This window comes from Heterodontus francisci, chromosome 27 (genome assembly GCF_036365525.1).
Source record: "Heterodontus francisci isolate sHetFra1 chromosome 27, sHetFra1.hap1, whole genome shotgun sequence".
NCBI classification, from domain to species: Eukaryota; Metazoa; Chordata; class Chondrichthyes; order Heterodontiformes; family Heterodontidae; genus Heterodontus; species Heterodontus francisci.
This window is the reverse complement of record NC_090397.1, coordinates 14,955,982-14,977,008: the sequence shown is the minus strand read 5'-3', so window position 1 is coordinate 14,977,008 and position 21,027 is coordinate 14,955,982. Positions and strand designations below refer to the sequence as shown.

The window sequence follows — 21,027 nt, the reverse complement described above, 5'->3', positions numbered from 1 at the left end:
GTAGTCTTGGAATTTCGAGTGAAAGTCTCTCTTTGCATTCTCTCTCACCCCTCCCCCCCCCCCCTTGCTATCTAGTCCTGGCATCCTCCTATTCCTCGTCTATATGTTGACTGTTGGCAATATCATCTGTAGCCATGGCAGTTAGCTTTGTCATGCAGGCCCTGCCTACCAAGCATGAGGCATGTTAATTTCACCACATGATCATTAAATTTCAAACTGTTGTTGAAATGAAGAAAGGACTTGCTTTAAAAATTGCCAGCCAGATCTTGGCTGGAAAGACATTTGCATATTAACAGATAGCGTTTAGAAGGACAAAGCAGCCATTCCCTGACACATTCAACCCACAATTTACCCTTAGTTGGAAAGACATTTGCATATTAACAGATAGTGCTTGAAAAGGACAAAGGATCATCCCATGACACGTTCAACCTATATGGACTTTTGATCACCAGACGTTGAAGGTGGGGAGCTCGCATTCCAGGTTGACTGCTATGATGGCCGAATGCACAAATGGACATGGTCAAACCAGCTAGTCACATATCTAACCTGCTGGGCAGCCTGAGTTTTTTGAATTTGTACAAATAGTTTGGGCAGAAAGCAGAACGCTCCTGGACTGAGAAGATCTCTCTTGGCTGGCTCGCCACAGCCTCTCCTGTCTGCCTGCTCCCATTTCGTTCTTACGGAACTCCCAAATCCACTGAAGACACGTGAACCCCAGGAGAGAAAAGTCTCCTACAGCGAGCAAGGCTTAAGAAGAATACTGGGCCCCAACGAAAAGCAAGAGCTATCTATAATAAAGGACACTACAGTAGGCTCTAAGAATCATAACACAAAAAACCCTCAGATATTGCCTCAAACTTTTCCTCTTTATTTCTTCTGTTTTCTTTCTGTCTCTATATGTATGTGTGTATCGTGTATGCATGCCAGCTTGGGAGCATCGCGTATCTAGGCGTTAACTGAATTAGAGTTTAATAACATTTCACTTTAAACCTGAGAAAACCTGCTGTGCTGGTTTCTTTGCCTTATAATTGGAAAGCGGCGAACAAGGATTCACCAAGGGAGAGCTAAAAACATGATGTGTTTAAAATTAAACCCTGTTAAGGTAGGACCAGCTGAAGGGCTGAGAGGGACCCCTAGACACCTTTCTCACCTGGTCATAACAACTTCCATGTGTACCTTGACAAGAACCAGCTCAATCTTCCACTATCTTTCTCTTCCCCTTGTTACGACCGAGCGCTCCAGTCAAAGCCCTCAATCAAAATATACGATTCTGATTGTAGTGGGAGAAACGCACTGTTAATTCAATCCCGTCATTCCACAGATCGGCTAACATATCATTTAAAACTTCCCAAATTAAAGAAAGATCCAGTCAAATTGTACCATCTATTAATCCCTGAATGAGGCTAACCAAGCCAGGTGTCTTTAAATCAACAAATTTAAGTCTTTAATTAGAAGAATTAAATTCTTAAACACTATGAAGATATAAACAACATTTCAAATAGAAAAACAGAGTCCTTGCAAATTTACAGTTCAATGTTGATTGAAATCCTCTCACAATGTTGCTTGAAGTCCTCACAGTCGTCTGATGCGGAAAAAAAGGTTCTTCCACAGTAGAACAGTCCGTAGTCTAACTCCAGCAGTAGGTGATGCTTTCCTTCTCCAGCGAATTTCAACAATTAACGACTTGCAAACACTTTCAATAGAATCAATCTGACTTTAGAGTTTTTGAGGGATAAAAGGTTGTCACAGTCTAACTTCCTTCACTTCAAATTATCAGAGATCTCTGTTTTGGCTTGACTTTTTTAGAACTTGCAGCGATAATTAAACAGACTAAACAGCAGTGGTTAGCACCGCAGCCTCACAGCTCCAGCGACCCGGGTTCAATTCTGGGTACTGCCTGTGTGGAGTTTGCAAGTTCTCCCTGTGTCTGCGTGGGTTTCCTCCGGGTGCTCCGGTTTCCTCCCACATGCCAAAGACTTGCAGGTTGATAGGTTAATTGGCCATTATAAATTGCCCCTAGTATAGGTAGGTGGTAGGGAAATATAGGGACAGGTGGGGATGTGGTAGGAATATGGGATTAGTGTAGGATTAGTATAAGTGGGTGGTTGATGGTCGGCACAGACTCGGTGGGCCGAAGGGCCTGTTTCAGTGCTGTATCTCTAAACTAAACTTATTCCTTCAGTTTAAATGGTTGAGAGCTCTTTTTTTCAGGTGCTAAACGTCACAGCTGTCTGTGTGTCCTCTGTGTCTGTGTTAGAACAAACTCTCTTCAACTAAAAAGACAATTCAAAATTGAATTGTAACAGATATATCGCTTGATACTCACTCTCAGTGGCTGTATCTATGGCAACGAGAATGCACCCATTGAATCGCAGTCTCCAAAAGGCAACAAAAATGCACCTTCCTATAATTCCTGAGGCTTGCTGGTTCTCAAAGCAATACTAATCCTTTGCAAGCCTTTAAAGGCAAACTGCATATTCCCGGAAAAAAAAACTGCAGGACCATGACACCCTCCACTGCTTTTGTTATTAGCCTGCTTATTAAATGAGCTTCAGTTAATTTTGTGTACCTTTGTCACTGAAAGGCATCCCTGCTCCCTCCTCCTCTGGCTTGGTGTCTTTTTTAAAAATTATGCCTCAGTGAAATGACTTGGGGTGTTTTACTACGTTAAAGATGATATATAAATCCAAGTTTATTGTGGGAACTAATTAAAGCTTTAAAGTACTTTTAATCTGAACTGTTCCATATCTTGCTAGGCTGAACCAGGATGTTTCCTGGTGTTTGTGATCCCTGCTTCGCTGTCAATTGTGCTAACAGGTGCATGGACTAATGTATAAAAATTATTGTATTCTGTTAAAGAAATAGAATCATCTGCATTCAGCTTTTTCAAATTGTCAGACTGCTTGCCAACATCAAGCAATGGATGAGCAGAAGTTTCCTCTAACTAAATATTAGGAAGACTGAAGCTACTGTCTTTGGTCCTGCTACAAGTTCTGTTCCCAAGCCACTGACTCCATCCCTCTCCTGGGCAATTCTGAGGCTGAACAAGGCTGTTTGCAATGTTAGAGTTGTATTTCACCCCAAGATGAGTTTCCAACCACACATCTATACTGTCACTAAGACTGCCTTTTTCCACCTTCATAACTTTGCCTGCCTCCACCTTGCCTTAACTCATCTCCTGAAACCCTCATCCATCCCTTTGTTATGTCTCAACCTGACTATTCCAGCGCACTCCTGGCTGTCCTCCCATGTTCTACCTTTTGTAAATTTGAAGTCATCCAACACATCCCCACTGTGCTAACCTGCATTGGCTTCCAGTTAAGCAACGCCTCAATTTTAAGTGTCGTCCTTTTTTTCAAATCTCTCTGTGGTTTCGCCCCTCCCTATTTTTAATCTCCATGTCTACAACCCTCTGCGATAATTGTGCTCCAATTCTAACTTTGAGCACCCACTTTTAATCACGCCACCGTTGGCCGTGCCTTCGGCTGCCAATGCCCTTAGCACTGGAATTCTCTCAGTAGACCTCTTCACCCCTCTATCACTTTCCTTTAAGACGCTTCTTAAAACATACTACTTTGGCCAGGATTTTGATTATTTGACGAAATGTATCAAATGTTTTGTTTCCTGCTCTTGTGAAGTGCCTTGGAAGGTGCTATGTAATACAAGCTTTTGTTTAGTTGAGTGTAGAGGATCCAATAGGACTGAGAAAAATCATTGTACAGTATCACCGTTGCAGATTTACTGGTTGTGTTCTCAGTCCTGGTCCAGCGGAGAATATCTACCTTGCTGATTCTTAATCTCTGGGCAGAATTTCCGAACAAGTGGATTTTGTCTGAAAGGATTCACCTGGATTCTGGTGGCCTGCTATGAAGTTGGGTTTGAGTTTAATTAGCAGGTGGTAATGTAATAAAATATTTTGTCGTTATTACAGAAAAGTCATATCCAATAATTTGTGTCAACAGGAGTGGATAGTAGTTGCTAATCAGCTACAGTAGCCACAGTAGAGTGGAGTAATTCTATTTCCAATTTCCTTTCTCGTTCCATTTGATTAAAAATGTCATCAGTTGTCGACCAAATGTGAAATTTATGTTTTAGGATTTCTTGACTCTGCTAAATGCCTGGTTTCCAACATTGGATTTCATAACTTAAACTTCAGAAATCTGTAATCTGTGCTCGCAGGTTGGAAATGGTCTGGAGCATTTAGCATTTGTCAACCATTCAATATGAACATCAGTAGTTACTGGAAGAATTTCTGAAAGATTTGGTACTTCAGCTGAACACTGTACACATGATTATTTTGTTTCCACTTTTAACAGTGGTGCTACTAGAATATGTTCAGAATGGAGATTAACAGAACAGTAGGTTATGTTATCAAATCAATTATTTATCCAGTTGATATTAGATTTTTTCATGCAGTTGTCTTAAATCTTTATTATTGATTCAACAGGTGTTCACAGATGGTATTACAAACAAGCTTGTTGGTTGTTACATTGGTGATTCATTAGACGATGTTGTCTTGGTGAGGGTATATGGTAACAAGACAGAATTGTTTGTTGATCGTGAAAATGAACTGAAGAGCTTTCATGTCTTGCATGCTCATGGCTGTGCGCCACAGCTGTATTGCACCTTTCAGAATGGGCTCTGCTATAAGTTTATGGAAGGCAGTGCATTGGATCCGGAACATGTCAGGAACCCATCCATTTTCAGGTACTTGTGTTTCCTTTTCAGTGGCTCTTTTTATGCACCTAAAATATAGAAAGTTAATGTATAATTTTCATATTTCACTGCAGTTGTGGTTTAATTTTAGCTGACCATTGGAGCACTAACTTAAAACATTTCAGAGTTCAGTTTATAGGGCAGTTTTTTGTAAGTGGCAGCTAGTGTTGAAAGTGAGATGCTTCATTGTGAGCATATTTATACTGTTTTCTTGTCCAGTCAGTACTTTTTAGTACATTTAAAGTACTGAATACCAATTATGTCTTGGTGTGGAAGTGATTAGTTATTTAGTGTAAATTTAACCAAAGTTATTCCCTTCCAATTTACATTTTCAGTGAGCTGTAGTAATTATTTAAACAAATGCAAACCTTAAATGGCAAAGAAAGTCCAGGGGCAGTACTATTTATTCTTTTTTATTTGAAGAAATTAACGATCTTACTGGAAGTCTCTTTTTAGAAAGAGTTTGGGACCTGTTCAGACTGTTGCAGATTGACTCAGAAGTATAATCAGGGAAAAAAAGTAACTAACTAAATGGATGAGTTGAAGTTTTAGCTGAGAGGATTTAAGTGAACCCTAGTCTAAGCAGAAGAGCAATAATTCAGTTTTTAAACAATAAGTAAATATTGTCACTATGCAAGTGTTTTAAATTGTTCATGTTTCTGTAAATATTTTAAAAATGAAGACAAATTATTTTGATACAGACTAAATGCTCTGCATTTTTATTTTTGAAATTGGTGTTGACAAAATCTGTTGCAAAAATCATCTATTCACTCCATTTTGAGAAAACTTTGGCTACCGTCTACAAGATCTGTGCCCAAAGCAAAGATATCCAGATACATTTGTGTTCTCATTACTAAAATGGCATGAAAATGTTCCTCTTCAAATGCCAGCAGTTCATTCGGGTCCTCAAACTACTGTTCTGTCTTTGACAAGTTAAATTAGAAGAAACTGTGAGAAGGGCTTTATATATTGAAAATAGCATTGATTTTTAAGTGATTTCACAATATGTTGAATGGTAATGTTAACAGTAGCAAGTGTATGCATTTTAGGTTGCCAAACAGTGCAATGTTTGATATCTTAATTCATGTGTTTTCTCCTACTCAGGCTCATAACCAGGCAATTGGCAAAGTTTCATGCGATTCATGCTCATAATGGCTGGATTCCCAAACCAAATCTATGGTTGAAACTGGAAAGATATTTCGCCCTTATTCCCACAGAGTTAGCAGATACAAGCTTGCATGCAAGGTACAATTCGTTCACTTAAATTTCATATTTAATCTTCCATTTTTTTCTCGTGCCCAACCTGACCATCAGTTAACCTACCTTCCATTTTTCACTTTGTTCCTTACCTGCACAAGCTTAAAGTAACTAGTAAAATCCAAAAAGTAAATTAACATTAAAGTCACTTATCTGAGGTGGTGATAGAGGTGTCTGATCCGGCCCGACCTGAGCCCGAATGTCGGACACGGAAGTGCGACCCGACCCAACCCGAGCCCGACACATGTTGTGTCCCGTCGGGTTCAGGTTGGGTAGCAGGCCTTTAACCTGTACAACAATCTTTAGGATACTAAGTCCTTTGTTACTATATGTGCTCTAATATATGTGTGCACCTGTGTGCTAACTAATAACCACATCAAACAATGTAGTCTGCATTCTTGTAGACAGCCTGCATCTGTTCTCATGAAGAAAGATAGTCTCCATTTTAACCCAGGTTAGTTCAGACTTATTTACATTTCTTGGATTGTATTCTCACTCATCTCTATTCTGCTATCATACATCAATATTTGCATTGTGGAGGATTATGTAGTAATTGCGATTTGCACTGTTTATATGATATAGTGCATAATGTTTACTGTAATCTATTAATAGTATTACATCCTACTGATAGCTGTTCTGATTGAATGTAGAAACTCTTGTGCAGTTTGTTGGGAGAAAGAAAGAAAGAGAGGAACTAACTTTGTCCTTAGGAAAATATTTGACCATTTGAGATAACACTTAGCATTTGATAAAGTTCCACAAAAAAGGCTATGTAAACTTGAAGCTATGGAGATTCAGGATGAGCCTGGGAATGGATAAGAAATGGACTCGAGTAAAAAGCAACAAATGCCTGCTTGGGGAACTACCTTAAGGTGATGGACAGTACAGTGTTGTACCCCAGGGTATGGTCTTGGGCCCACTGCTTTTTTAAAATTTCCATAAATTACATTGAATTCAAAAACTCAATGCAAGGTGATCAACTTTGCATCTGGTACTGTCTAGGAGGGGCAGTGGAATTGGAGGAAGCAGCTCAAATTATAAAATGAACTGAGCAAAATATATATATGTGGGGAGAATGAAAGATGAAACTTAATGCAAATGTGTGCAAAGTACTGTACATGGGAAACAAAAATTGACAACACAGTAATGGGTAGGGTTTCTGCTTGATTGTGCTGATAAAATTAGTGCAATCAAGGTGAAATTGGACGAATGAGTCAGTGCAAGAGATTAGGAATTTTAAACATAAGTTACCAAGCATAAATAGAGTTTCTATGTCTGAAGCCGATCCCACCCACAAAACTGGCTGAGCCCCAAATTGAAATTGTGACGATGGTGAGTTTCCACCGTTTGCAGGCATTCGAGGAAGGTCTCCAAATTGAGCGCATCTTCTTAAACGCTTTGGCATGTTTTAAAGGTTTTTTACATGTTAAAATGTTTTATTAAACTGACGTGCGCGCCAATGAAACTAGTAAATAGTTCAGAATAATTGCTTTTACTAAGTAATTTTCAGTAATTTTAAATCAGGTTACTCATAGGTGGAGGACTAGATACTCTTAAATTTTTGATTAAACCCATTTTCATCAGTATTTATAAAATGGCACAAAGTTACCACTCTCAAAATAAATACTTTTAAATTCAAAGAAAAAAACTAAACTTTTGCACTAGCTCATGGAAGATTTTGGCTGAATTTTTAAACTATCGTGGAGGCGGATGAGTCTGCAATTTCCCGTCACCGACTGGTTTGCCAGCTTGGTGCCGCCTCAGCTATTTTTGAAGAGCCTGGTTGGTTGGTGGGGGTGGGGGACGGTAGCCAATTAAGTCCCTTAATGGGTCTGTTAAGGTCAGTGTGCAGTCGCTGGCTGGAATTTTCCAGTCATCCGTCGGGTCCCCTGCTAAGGCTGAATCCCTGCCGGTGAATGGAGGTGGCCTTCTGGTGGCAGACCTGGGGGTGGGTGGGGGCAGCACACCATCTATAATTTGTAAAAAAGAAAAAAAAACGTAAACAAGCGTGGCGATTGCAAGATGGCACAGCTGCGGCCTGAGGTTTCCCTGGTTGGAGCTTCCCCTGGTTGGATCTTCCCCTCCACAATGACTACTTGGCAGCTATGGCTTCTTTTTATTTTTAAAGTTTTTAACAAGTCTTCAGAGGGCACTTCCATCTTGAGGCACCCTTCCTTTCGCCTACTTACATAGTCAGCTTGCACCTCCCAAGTTGGAGCTGCTGATGTTTCAGTGCTGGAGGGCCACTTATTGGCCCTCCAGCCTCGAGAGCCTGCCCTGTTAATTGAATAGTGTTCCTGGAAATGGCCACTTAAATTGCCCGCCTCCTCAAATATCGCCTTGTGGATTCCCGGCCCACATTTCCTCATGATGGCGAGATCAGGATTCCCAAATGAAAATTCAGCTTTGTTTGTGATTATACAAAGTAATTTTAACAGACACTTGAATTGTAACATCACGAGTAAAATTTCAAGTAAATTTCCATCCAACTGCACCCGAAGCGCAAACTTAACCTACAAGTGCTTGATGATTGGTAGTGAAATAACTGATGAAGAAGTTAGAAACTTAGGAGTGAGAGTAGATCGCAGCAACAACTATATTTATATAGCAACTTTAACATAAAGCATCCCAAAAGGCATTGTAAAACAAAAAAATGATGCCAAGCTGTATAAGGAGATATGAGAGCAGATGACTAAAAACTTTGTCATAGAGGCAGGTTTTATAGAGTGTCATAAAGGAAGATGGAGAGGTTTAGGGAGGGAATTCCAGAACTTAGGGCAGAGCCAGTTGAAGGCACAACTGCCATTGGTGGAGCAATTAAAATGGGGGGTGGTCAGGCTGGAATTAGAGGAGTGCAGATATGAGGACTGTAGGGCTGGAGGAGATTAGCGATGGGGTCGGGCCAGGCTATGGGGTGGATTTGAAAGCAAAGATGCAAATTTTAAAATCATGGCTTTGCGTAAATGGGACCTGATGTGGTTCAGTGAACGTGGGTGATAGGTGAATAGGGTTTGGTGCGAGTTAGAACGACTCTATGTGCAGCAGAGTTTTAGCTCACCTCAAGTTTACGGAGGGCAGAATGTGGGAGGCTGACCAGGAGTGCATTAGAGTAGTCAAGTCTGGAGGTAACAAAAGCATGAATGAGGGCTTCAGCAGCAGAAGACCTCAAGCAAGGGCAGAGTTGGGTAACTTTGGAGTTGGAAATAGATAGTCTTTTTGAAGGCCTGGATATGTGTTTGAAAGCTCATTTTGGTATCAAATATGCCACCGAGGTTGCAAGCAGTCTGATTCAGCCTCGAAACAGTTGCCAGGTAGAGGGAAGATGTGGGAACGGAGTTTGTGGCAGGGTCCAAAGACGAATGGCTTTAGTCTTCCCAGTATTTAATTGGAGGAATTTTCTGCTCATCTGGTACTAGATGTCAGTTTGACAACTTGGAGACAGTGGAGGGGTTGAGAGAAGTGGCAGTGAGGTAAAGCTGGGTGTTGTCAGCAAACGTGGAAACTGATGTGCTTTCGGATGTCGCCGAGAGTTGGCATGTGCTTGAGAAATGGGAGGGGGCCAAGGTTAGATCCTTGGAGGACACTGTAGATAACTGCGAGAATGGGAAGAGAAGCCATTGATAGCAATTCTGTGGCCATGATTGGATAAGAGTTGAACCGGGTGAGTGCAATCTCACCCAGCTGGATAACGGTGGAGAGGCGTTGGAGGAAGATGGTGTGATCAACTGTGTCAAAGGCTGCAGACAGATTGAGAAAAACGAGGAGGGATAGTTTGCCTTTGTCACAGTCACATCGGAAGTCATTTGTGACTTCGATAGCTGTTTCGATACTGGGGCGGAAACCTGTTTTGGGAATGTTGGACGTGAATTTGGGAGGTAACAACGCATTCAAGGACTTTAACACTAAACATGTCCAACTAATGCAGAGCAGTAACAGAATGTTGAAGTACAAAGCCCAAACACTGGAATTTAGGTCAGAGGAAGTTGTGATCAAATTGTATGATGCTCTGGTTAGACTGTACCTTGAATGATTCATCCACTTCTGGTGACCAAGATAAGAGGGAGACATGCAAACACTAGAGGCAGTGTAAACGATACATACACTGACCCTCAGTGACAGCGGTCTGTGTTATGAGGATAGACGAGAGAAACTTGGGCTTTTCAGCCTGGAAAGGAGACATGAAGACCAGTCTGCTAGAGGTATAAAATATAGTCAAGGAAATGGAAAAGGTAGATCGAGAATATTACTTAAAATTGTGAAAATACGATAAGGGGACACTGATTCAAACTAGGTTGGCATCCTTCCATCTAAGAAAGATGATGGACATGCAACAAACAATCCATTCAGATGGGGTATCTTGTCTTGGTGCATCTTTGCTGATGGCTGTGTAGGCCAATCCTTGAGAAGCAGGTTCTGTCAGAAGTGCTGCACGTGAAGCTGCCAAGTGACAGAGTTGTTTTCAGCATTGGTGCCTGTTGCCAAGTTGCTGTAGCTGCTGGTCATTGTGGTCATGCGTGCCACAGGATGAGTTACCATTTCCTTCTTTCGCAAGCTGGTGACTCCCTGGTGCAATAGTCGACATTTAAGGCCTTCATGTCACGCTTGCAAGCATCCTTGGAGCAGAGCTTTAGGCGCCCCAATGGTCGTCTGGCCCCAGCTACCTTACCATACAGAAAGTCGTGATCGGAGAACTCTGTGCTGATGCTGCACTGGTCGATCACATGGAAACTCAACTACAAAGACTCATGGACTGTATCTTCCTTGCTGTAACTTGTTCTCCCTGACAAAAAGCGTGAAGAAAACCGTGGTGATGGGATAAGGTATTGCATCTCTGCGCCTGATCACACAAAATAACACCCCACTGGAAGTGGTTAGCAAATTCTGCTACCTTGGGCCCACGGTGGCAGGCAGTCTGTCCCTTGATTCAAACTAGTGAAAGGTAAATTTAGGACTGATGTGAGGAATTACTTTTGAGTGATTAGCGCATGGGACAGAAGCCATGAAATGGATGGTGGCGGTACTGCCACCCGTTGTACATACTGCCTGATTTCCTATCCGTTAACTTCATTGGGTATATAACAGGTGGCTGATCCACTACCACTCACTTTATGCTCCTGCTGATATTTTAAGTTCCACCCGCGAATAGAATTCCAGATAGAGTGATGGAGGTAAAAACTCTCGAGTCGTTTTAAGTTGCAGCAATGAGGAGACTAGGATCTATCTGGGTGGCTAAATATAGGTGGCCGGTTAGCTTTCCTTACTTGTTACTATGTTTGCAGTCTTGCACAGGCTTGACAGAATTTCTGAAATCTGGATTTTTGATAGAATCTGAGGTAATCTTTCACACATTTAATGGGGAAAAATAATCAAGTAATATACATTGTAACAGTTTATGTGTTTAAAAGATGCAACATCGTTAAAGCAGGTAGTTTAATCTTTTATAAACCAGTAACAATTCTATATACAGTTTCTTAGTAATTGGTTATTACTTTTAGAATTTTATTTAATTAACCACTGGACTGTGGCTAGTTTTGCAAAGCAGCTGTTTTTCCTAACATGAACAGTGCTGTATGTTTACAGCTGAAAAATGATGCTGGAAATGACACTTGTAACAGTTCTTCAAATACCAGAAATAGCTTGATAAAAAGGAAAAGCTGCAAATGCTAGAACTTTGAAATAAAGATTGAAGATGCTGGAATTTTACAGCAGATCACTCAGTATCTATGAAGAGAAACAATAGCTTATTTTTCAGCTGTGTACCCTCATCCAAAATAATGTAAACTTGGTATAGTAATCCTAAACAAAACTCAATTTTACGTTTTTAAAAAAAGGAAGCACTTTACCCACTTTACCTTTGCGTGTCCAATTGTCGCTGTTTCTCTTTTATTTCATCTAGAATTCTACTAGAATTCTGAAGTGTAAGCTGTCTTGATTTCCTTCTCCCTATATCCAGCTCTTCTTCACTGCCCCACCACCACCACTTTGCTTTGGAGGTAGGAGCAACTAAAGTTTTTCACTGGATGAAAATGAGATTTTAAAGTTGGTTTTCTGCTAATGAAAACTCTTAGTTCAGTATAGTTGCATTGTGAGTATGTACAACTAGGTTAATCCTGGACGTCAGTCAAATTCAGTCACAAAACTGATTGCTGTGGGCAAGTAAATTGAGCAGCATACTGAGCAACTAAACTGCATCCAGATGAGTAATCCTGTACAGTCCGGAAGCTTGTTCTGGGGAGTTAAAGATCGCTGACATTGAACATTTAGTGGCTTATCTTGAATGAAACATTTTAGAGGAGTAATGAAAAGCCAATTGCCTAATGTTGGGGAAAGCATCTCCTATCTTTAGCTTCAGTTTAATCAGTGGGTGGTGGCCTATTTGCATGCAGAGCTTGAACTACATTTTAAAAACTGTGGCAGCAATATGAACCACTTCTGCAGTAGATAACCTATTCTTAGCCATATGTTAAAGGGTGCTTTCCTTAACCAACCAAGGATAATTTTGTGGTTGCTAACCTTTCGGATTTACATAGGCAAGGCCCTTTATGTTGACTACTGTATCTCAATGCTTTTACATTCTATGGTTCCTTATCTTGTTGAGAGTCAAATCTATATTTCATTCTCTCAGAAGCTTTTTTTCACAGACTGCTCCCAAGATATCTGCCTGTGCTGCGCACAAGCTTCTTAAAACTTGTCTTGGGGAACCGTATCTTTTTTCTCCTCTTATTAAAACAGTGCCTTTATGACTCTTAAAAACAGTGTATCTTTAAGACAGGGAGAGAAGCTTTAGGATTTCTGAGGCACTGTGTGCCAGCTGCATTCTGTTACCTAGCCGACAGCAGGACAGAGGTCACATTGTATGTTTCCACTTAACTGTGTAACGACGGGTCTGAACCAGTTTTGAGAGACTCACCAGAAAAGCGTGCCAGTAAAGAGAAGAGCTTTCTATTTCTCAGCAGAAATTCTACAAGGAGCTATCGGCAGCGCTAATTACCTAAGGAGGAGGAAAAGTCCTTTTTTTTTTTTGAAGAGGCCATTTTGTATTATTGCTGAAGGTAGTAAACCTCCTTTACTTGCAAGCCAGGAAGTATGTGCTTCAAGATTGAATCTCTCTTGACTGATTTGTGTTTGCTGGAATTCGAAGTAAAGTTTCGACTGAGATTGTCAGTTTTAAAATTCAAGTTGACCTATTGCTGTGCTCATCGTTGAAAGAACTGTCTGATATCTGCTGCAGCCGAAGTGTTTTGAATGCCTATCAAGAACAGACTATTTCATCAAATCCGTGTGGAGATTTCGAATAGCATTTGATTATTTTCACAGTAGAATACCTCTCCCATCAGGGATGTAATCCACAAAGACTTTATTTATTCATTCATTCATTCATTCATTCTTAAACAGCTAATTTTGTAAAAACGCCACTTTTAAAACCGGTTAGCTGTTAGTTTTGAATGTGTGTGTATACATGGGGGAGTTAGGTTAAAATAAGAAGTTGTAAGGTCTTTAGATATAGGTTTATCTTAATATTTAAGATTTTTTTTTTAATAGTTAATTTGTTATTGTCTAAAGATACCTGGTTTGGTCTGTTTTATTCTGGGGGTTACTGGAGTGTTTAATTTGGCTGTTTACTAGTAGGGTGGGAAAACTTTAATATGCTGCGACCTGTGGAGTGATGGAACTGAATTGACGATGCATTGCTCCTGCTTCGGTTGTAACATATTTTAATTGGGGGAGGGCTCATCCGGGATCAGACTAATTGCAGGGGGGGGGGGGGGGGGCTCGCGTTAGGAATCATATAATTTGCTGTCATGTCTGGCATCATATTAATTGGAAACTCGATTGTTGGGATCCAAATTGAATGCCAATTATGGGAAAAAATAAAAGGAACCAGGTTTCTTCTATAATGTACAGTCTGTATCGTAATGGCATTAGCAGTTGCAGCAGAGTTTCTGGGAAAGGAGAATGCTTCCCTCAGTGACTTGATAACTTTAAGCATAAACTAAAAGAATTGGCAGCAAAATTGGGGTTAGAATTGAAATCAGGTGCCAATACAGCAGTGATATTTGTTATAGTCCAACATTTAAAATTCGAAGAGGAAGATAGTAAGTCAGAGAATGATGCAGTGGAATTGGCTAGAATTCAGTTGGACATGAAAAAACTTGAGCAGGAACAAGAAATGAAAAAAACCTAGGCTTCAACAGGAAAAAGAAATAGCAATAAGAAAACTTGAATTGGAAAAGGAGGAAAGGGAAAAAGAGCGAGCATTTCAGAGAGAAAGTGAAAAGAAAAGGAATTTAAATTGAGAGATGGAACTAAAACAAAGGGGTAGTCTTGACTCCAGGGAAAATTCGGGTCAGGAAGAATCTGAATTCAGCTCAGGACCCAGAAAAAAGATGTTTAAATTTATACAAGCTCTTCCTAGTAATAATGTTGGCTTATATGTGATTTGGTCTTCTGAATTCCTCTATGTCCTGCAAAAGGAATGTCATGTGCTAACCTTAATAATTCTTGGCGATGTTTAGGTGGTGTCACAACTATTCAACAACTTCAGTCTTCGTCTGCAGGTGTATGAGGTGGTCTCCAATTCCTCCTCAAAACCCTGTTTGCCATATAATAGCCTTCTGGAGCTCCTTTTGCCTCAGCTTCTATCAGAGCCGTCTGTGCTATTCGGTATAACTCTGGATCAGCTTGCTGTGCTGCAATGATAGAAGATTTGTTAAACATCTCATTTGGATTATCTAAATCCCCAAATAAGGTTTCAGATACTTGGCTATCTGTGGTGCCACTTTTACCTCTGACAATGGATCCTATTTAGCCATTGCTCGGGTGACTACATACGCAGGAAATATTCCTGGGACTTGTTCCTGTAATTGCTCCATTTCCCTTGGTTCCTCTGTAACTATAGGAGAAACTGATACTTTTGATCCGGCCAGATCATTTCCTAGGAATAGATCAATTCCCTCTACTGGCAAACTGTGGACAACTTCTACAGTTACCATCCCAGATATTAAGTCACTCTCTAGGCGTACTTTATACAAAGGTACCGGGTATATACTCCCTACCAATTCCATTAACTAAAATTTTAGCATTCAAGATGCTCTCTGGTAGAAACCTCATATCTCTCCCAAGCAAGAGTGTTTGGGTTGCTCCTGTATCGCTGAGTATAATAGGTTTTCTTGCCTCACTTACAGGATATGCAGTCACTTCTTTGACAAAAATTCATTATAACTTTCGTGTATCTTATTCTTAACCTCTACACTCACTTTTTAGTTTTTGTATCTGGTTTTACAACTGCCGTTAAAGCTATAGCCTGGTCTGCTATACTTTCGGTCAGAGTCTTTTCCTCTTTGTGTACCCCAACATGTCCTATGGGTTTACCTCGCAATTTCCAGCATTCTGAATGAAGATGACTCATTTTGTTGCAATTATAACACTTCGGCTTGCGGACCTCACTTCTCCCTCAGCACCTTTTCTGACCTGAGGAGGTGATCCTGGGGCATTCCCAGCTGTTCCTTCTTGTCCCAGCTACTTGTCATCTTTTCGCACTCCCACTTTCTATCCTTCTTGGGTTTATGGGGGGTGACGGACAAAAGGTTTTGACTTCTTCACAAGCTCACAATCATCAATTTCCGCTGCTTGCCTAGCTTTCAAAACTTTCAGGTTATCTGAGCTCTCACTACTGAAGGAATGGAACTTTTAAATTCTTCTAAGAGAATCAACTCTCGAAGGTTGTCATATGTGGTTTCCATCTTTAAGGCTGGTATCCAACGGTCAAAATTAATTTGCTTCGCCGTTTCAAATTCTACATAAGTCTGCCCAGCCAATCTCTAAGTTCCGAAACTTCTGACGGTAAGCTTCAGAAACTAACTCATAACGCAGTGAGAATAGCTTTTTTTTGCCATCTCATAATCTGCAGAAGCCTCTTCAGGAACATGGCATAATTCTTGAACTCTGCCTACCAACCTGCTTTGCATAAGCAGTGTCCAGTTTTCCTTCAGCCATTTTATTTGTTCGGCTATTTTTTCAAAAGATATGAAAAATTCCTCTACATCCCTTTCCTCAAACTTAGGAGGAGCTTGTTAAAATTTAAACAGCTTTTCACTGGGTCCTGGGCTGAATTCAGATTCTTTGTGACCCGAATTTTCCCTGGATTCAAGACTACCTCTTTGTCTTAGTTCCGTCTCTTTTAATTTAAATTCCTTCTTCTCTTTCACTTTCTCCCTGAAATGCTCTCTTTCTTTCTTTTCTTCTTTTTCCAATTCAAGTTCTCTTACTGCAATTACTTTTTCTTGTTCAAGTTCCAGTTTGTTCATTTCTAACTGAACTTTGGCTAATTCCACTGCATCACACTCTGACTTAGTGCTTCTAGTTCCAGATGTTGGGCTATTAGGTCAATTACCACTGCTTTTTTGGCACCTGATTTCAATTCTAACCCAAATTTTGCAGCCAGTTCTTTTCGTTTATTCCTAAGTTATCGAGTCACTGAGGGAAGCATTTTCCTTTTCCAGAAACTGCTGCAACTGCTAAAGCCATTCTGATGGTATAGATTGTACGTTATTATACAAGAAAACTGGTTCCTTTTGTTTGTTCAATAATTTGCGTTAAATTTGAAACCCGACAATCTAGTTTCCAATTAATATTCCAGATGCAAGAGTAATTAATATGATGCCAGATGCGTTTCACCATGCATTTTATATGTTAATTCCTTCACATGTAACAGATTACATTTGCACCCTTACGCCAGTAGCTCTATCATGCCACACAAGCCATCCGATATAAGCCATTTGTGGACTTCAGGTGATCTTATCACAAGATCAGGAAGATTGAGGGTGCCAGTCTCAAGATCTTTGCCTATCTTACCCTGCATTGTTCCAATGCCTTGGGTAGCGGCCCGACTATTGAATGCAGTTCTCTTTTTAAAAAAAAAACTCATAGGCAAAGATACAAATATCTCCAAGAGAAAGCTATCAAATTACCAGTCTTATCTACACTTTCTGACTTTCACTGGAAAGTTCTGGACTTTCTGGAAATTACACACTTTTCCTTCATTCGGGGGATGAGGGCATTGCTGGCTAGGCCAACATTTATTGCCCATCCCTAATTGCCCTTGAGAAGGCATTACCATATTTTGTTTGCTGCCTTCTTGAACTGCTGCAGTCCTTGGGGTGTAGGTACACCAACAGTGCTGTTTGGAAGGGAGTTCCAGGATCTAGACCCAGCAACAGTGAAGGAATGGCGATATAGTTCCAAGTCAGGATGGTTTGTGGCTTGGAAGGGAGCTTGCAGCTGGTGGTGTTTCCATGCATATGCTGGCTTTGTCCTTCTAGGTGGTAGAGGTCATGGGTTTGGAAGGTGCTGTCAAAGGAGCCTTGGTGAGTTGCTGCAATGCACTTTGTAGATGGTACACACTGCTGCAATTGTGTGTCTGTGGTGGGGCGAGTGAATGTTGAAGGTGGTGGATGAGATGCCAATCAAGCGGGCTACTTTTCCTGAATGGTGTCGAGCTTCTTGAATGTTGGAGCTGCACCCTCCAGGCAAGTGGAGAGTAGTCCATCATACTGCTGTGCCTTGTAGATGGTGGACAGGCACTGGGGAGTCAGGAGGTGAGTTATCTGGCACAGAATTCCCAGCCTCTGACCTGTTCTTGTAGCCACAGTATTTATGTGGCTGGTCCAGTTCAGTTTCTGGTCAATGGTGACTCCCCAGGATGTTACTTGAGGATTCAGCGATGGTAATGCCATTCGACATCAAGGGGAGATGCTTAGATCCTTTCTCTCTTGTTGGAGATGGTCATTGCCTGGCACTTGTGCGCAAATGTGACTTGCCACTTATCAGCCCAAGCCTGGGACCTGGGCTGCTTCAGTATCTGAGGAGTCGCGAATGGTGCTGAACATTGTGTAATCATCAGCGAACGTCCCCACTTCTGACTTTTATGATGGAGGAAGGTCATTGATGAAGCAACTGAAGATGGTTGGGCCTAGGGCACTACCCTGAGGAACTCCTGCAGTGATGTCCTGGGACTGATGATTGATCTCCAACAACCACAACCTTTGTGCTGGGTATGACTCCAACTAGTGGAGAATTTTCCCCTGATTCCCATTGACTTCAGTTTTTCTAGGACTCCTTGATGTCCAGGGCAGTCACTCTCAGCTTACCTCTTGAATTCAGCTCTTTTGTCCATGTTTGCACCAAGGCTGTAATGAGGTCAGGATCTGAGTGGCCCTGGCGGAACCTAAACTGAATATCAGTGAGCAGGTTAATTTAGTGGTTTGAATTCTAATTTCACCATTGTTTGTTCCCAGAATTCCTTTTTTAGCTCTTGCATGAGCCAGATCTAACTTCCAATTCCCATTACTTATAATTCTGTTTCATTTTTGAGCCCTGGCAAAACTTTACTGTCCATTACTCATCTTTAAACCAGAACTCAAACATTTCCATTTGATTCCAGGCATTACCATATTTTGTTCGTTGGCTCTTTATTTGATGACATTTTAGTTTCTTAGAAGTAACTTTCATCCAGGACAAAGCTGTCTGCTTGATTGGCACCTCATCCACCACCTTCAGCATTCACTCCCTCCACCACAGACGCACAATTGCAGCCGTGTGTACCATCTGCAAGATGCACTGCCGCAACTCACCAAGGCTCATTCAGCAGCACATTCCAAAACCACGACTTCTACCACCTAGAAGCACAAGGAGCAGCAGATGCACAAGGAGCAGCAGATGCATGGGAACACTACCATCTGCAAGTTCCCTTCTAAGCCACATACCATCCTGACTTGGAACTATATTGCCGTTCCTTCACTGCATGTCAAAATCATCCTAAATTCAAATAACAATGTTGCTGGCGTGACGGGTTTTGTCAATGTTCATTTTATGTCTGCCCAAAAAAACCCTATTTCTCTATTCATAGAAACCACCTAGACTGTTTTCTGTTTTTAAAAAAATTGATTATCCCCTTAAGCTTCAAATAAATTCCCCTTCGTGTGTTTGAAATAACCACTCGCATCAGTTTAATTTTGTTTATTGATTCCAATTTATTATGCGCAGGTTTGGTAGTTTTAAAATGCTTTCACGACAGAGAAATACTTGGAATCAGTCTAGTGGTGACTTCATATCTCCCGTTCTCATGCACTTTGTCTCAGAAAATAATAAAACAGAATCCATTGTGGCTCTTCCCCAAAGCCCAATGGGTTAATTTGTCCAATTATATCTATCAGTTTAGAAACTTAAAAATTTAAGAATGTCCGATATATAAATTTACGCTCCAATCCAAAATTTATCGGAAAAAAAGCTGTCAGTGGAAAGGGTGAACTTCTCTGCTTGTTTTCAAGGGGACAGTGCAAAACATTCTCAGATGCGTCACTTTATGTAACTTTTTTAAAAAAACTTTCCCAATTGTAAAAGAAGTAAACTCCAAATCAAACTCCATTTTCAACTGCTTTTTCAATTCTTTTGGTATATTTTCTTCAAATATGCCCAAATTTCAATTAACACATTCTCAGAGAATGCAGCTTTTTAGATTAAACTTAATTAGAAAAACTAAAATCTTAAACACTACAAAGATATAAACAACATTTAAAATAGAAAAATTAGTGTCCTTGTATATTTACGCTCCTGCCGAAGTGAAATCTTCCAATGTGGAATAGTCCAAGGTTGCTTGAAGTCCTCGCAGCCGTCCGATGGGGGGCAAAAAGGTTCTTCAACAGTAGAACAGTCTGTCATCTAATTCAGTAGTTGAAGGGATGCTTTCCTTCTCCAGCGATGAATTTCAACAATTACAGTTCAGTAATTAAAGGAATATGGTTCTTTTCTTTTAAGAAATTAATCTGGCTTGACATCAGAATTCTGAGAGTATAAAAAATAAGGTTTAAATAAACCGAGAGCTCTCATTTCCTTCAGTATATGCTGGTCCAGCTGTCTGTCCGGTTCTGAGTTAGAACAGTCTGTTATCACTGTAAGCCAGTTCAAAATTAAATTGTAAAATTATATCTCGTGTCCTTGTTCTCCGAATGGCTGTATCCCGGCAACGAGAATGCATTCTTTGTATCAGTCTCTGGAACTTGTTGCCTTAAAGCAGTACTGGTCCCTTTCCAGCCTTAAAGGCACACCGCATTCTTCCCGGGGAAAAAAAAACTATAGGATCATAACATCACTGGTGGGTCCGTTAAGATCTCCACACTGACCCAAGGGTTTTCCTTCCCAGGACGCATGTTGGCCAGAGTTACGAACTTGAGATGCTTCTCTTCTCTCAAAAATGTGTTCACAATGCATCAAGTTCTAGTGCTGTCACCAGTTGTAAGATTGTGGGAATTTATGCCCCCATTCTATGAGGAGCAGACTTGGCAGCAAAGCTTTATGAACTAACTTTGAGATAAAGCTAGGATAGGTTTATTAAGTTTTCAGATAAACTATAATCACAAACCTAGGCAGTGATTAATAGTCCAATGCAGATAACTACCCATGTCAGGAACTGGATGACCGGAGCGCATGACTAGTTTCTCTTGCAGCTTTATGCCTTCAAGTTTTTTCTCTCTTTGTCTTGTCTTGCTTGAAAATTCTCTCAGCCGAACAGGGGAAAAGACTGCTTTCCAATTAACTTCTTCCTAATCATCTTTAGCCTTGTGTAAAGAATGCTTTCCTTAACCAACCAAGGATGTATTTGTGGTTGTTAACCTTTCGGATTTACGTAGGTAATGTCCTTTGTATTGACTACTGTATCTTCATGTTTTGCATTCTGTGATTCCTTATCTCGTTAACAGACAAATTTAAATTTCCTTCTCTCAAGCTTTTTTCACAGACTGCTGTCAAGGTGTCTTCCTTTTGCTATGCGTAATTTTTAAAAACTTGACATAATCTCCCAGTATCCCTCAACCATGACATCTTGTCTATACTGTGTCCCTTCCTAAGTTTTTCCAGTTTACCATACCACAGTGAAGGATTCTAATAAAGTTAAATATTATTAGTTTATAATTTAGTTATTGTTAAAATCTAGTATTTTAAATTTAGTATTCTGGTAGCATGGAAGGAAGTTCGTGTGGAGCGTAAATAACGGACATG

The 21,027-nt window shown here is 40.5% G+C and overlaps 1 protein-coding gene across 2 annotated transcripts in view; it reads left to right on the top strand.

Annotated features, from left to right (window-relative positions):
- etnk1 (ethanolamine kinase 1) overlaps window positions 1–21,027 on the top strand; it is a 72,739-nt gene that overhangs the window by 1,017 nt on the left and 50,695 nt on the right. The window contains exons 2-3 of one of the 2 annotated variants that reach the window (XM_068058894.1): window positions 4,448–4,707; window positions 5,821–5,961. In XM_068058894.1, the coding sequence (XP_067914995.1) occupies window positions 4,448–4,707; window positions 5,821–5,961 (401 nt within the window). The remainder of the gene's footprint in view (window positions 1–4,447; window positions 4,708–5,820; window positions 5,962–21,027) is intronic. The other variant, XM_068058895.1, reaches the window with a different exon arrangement.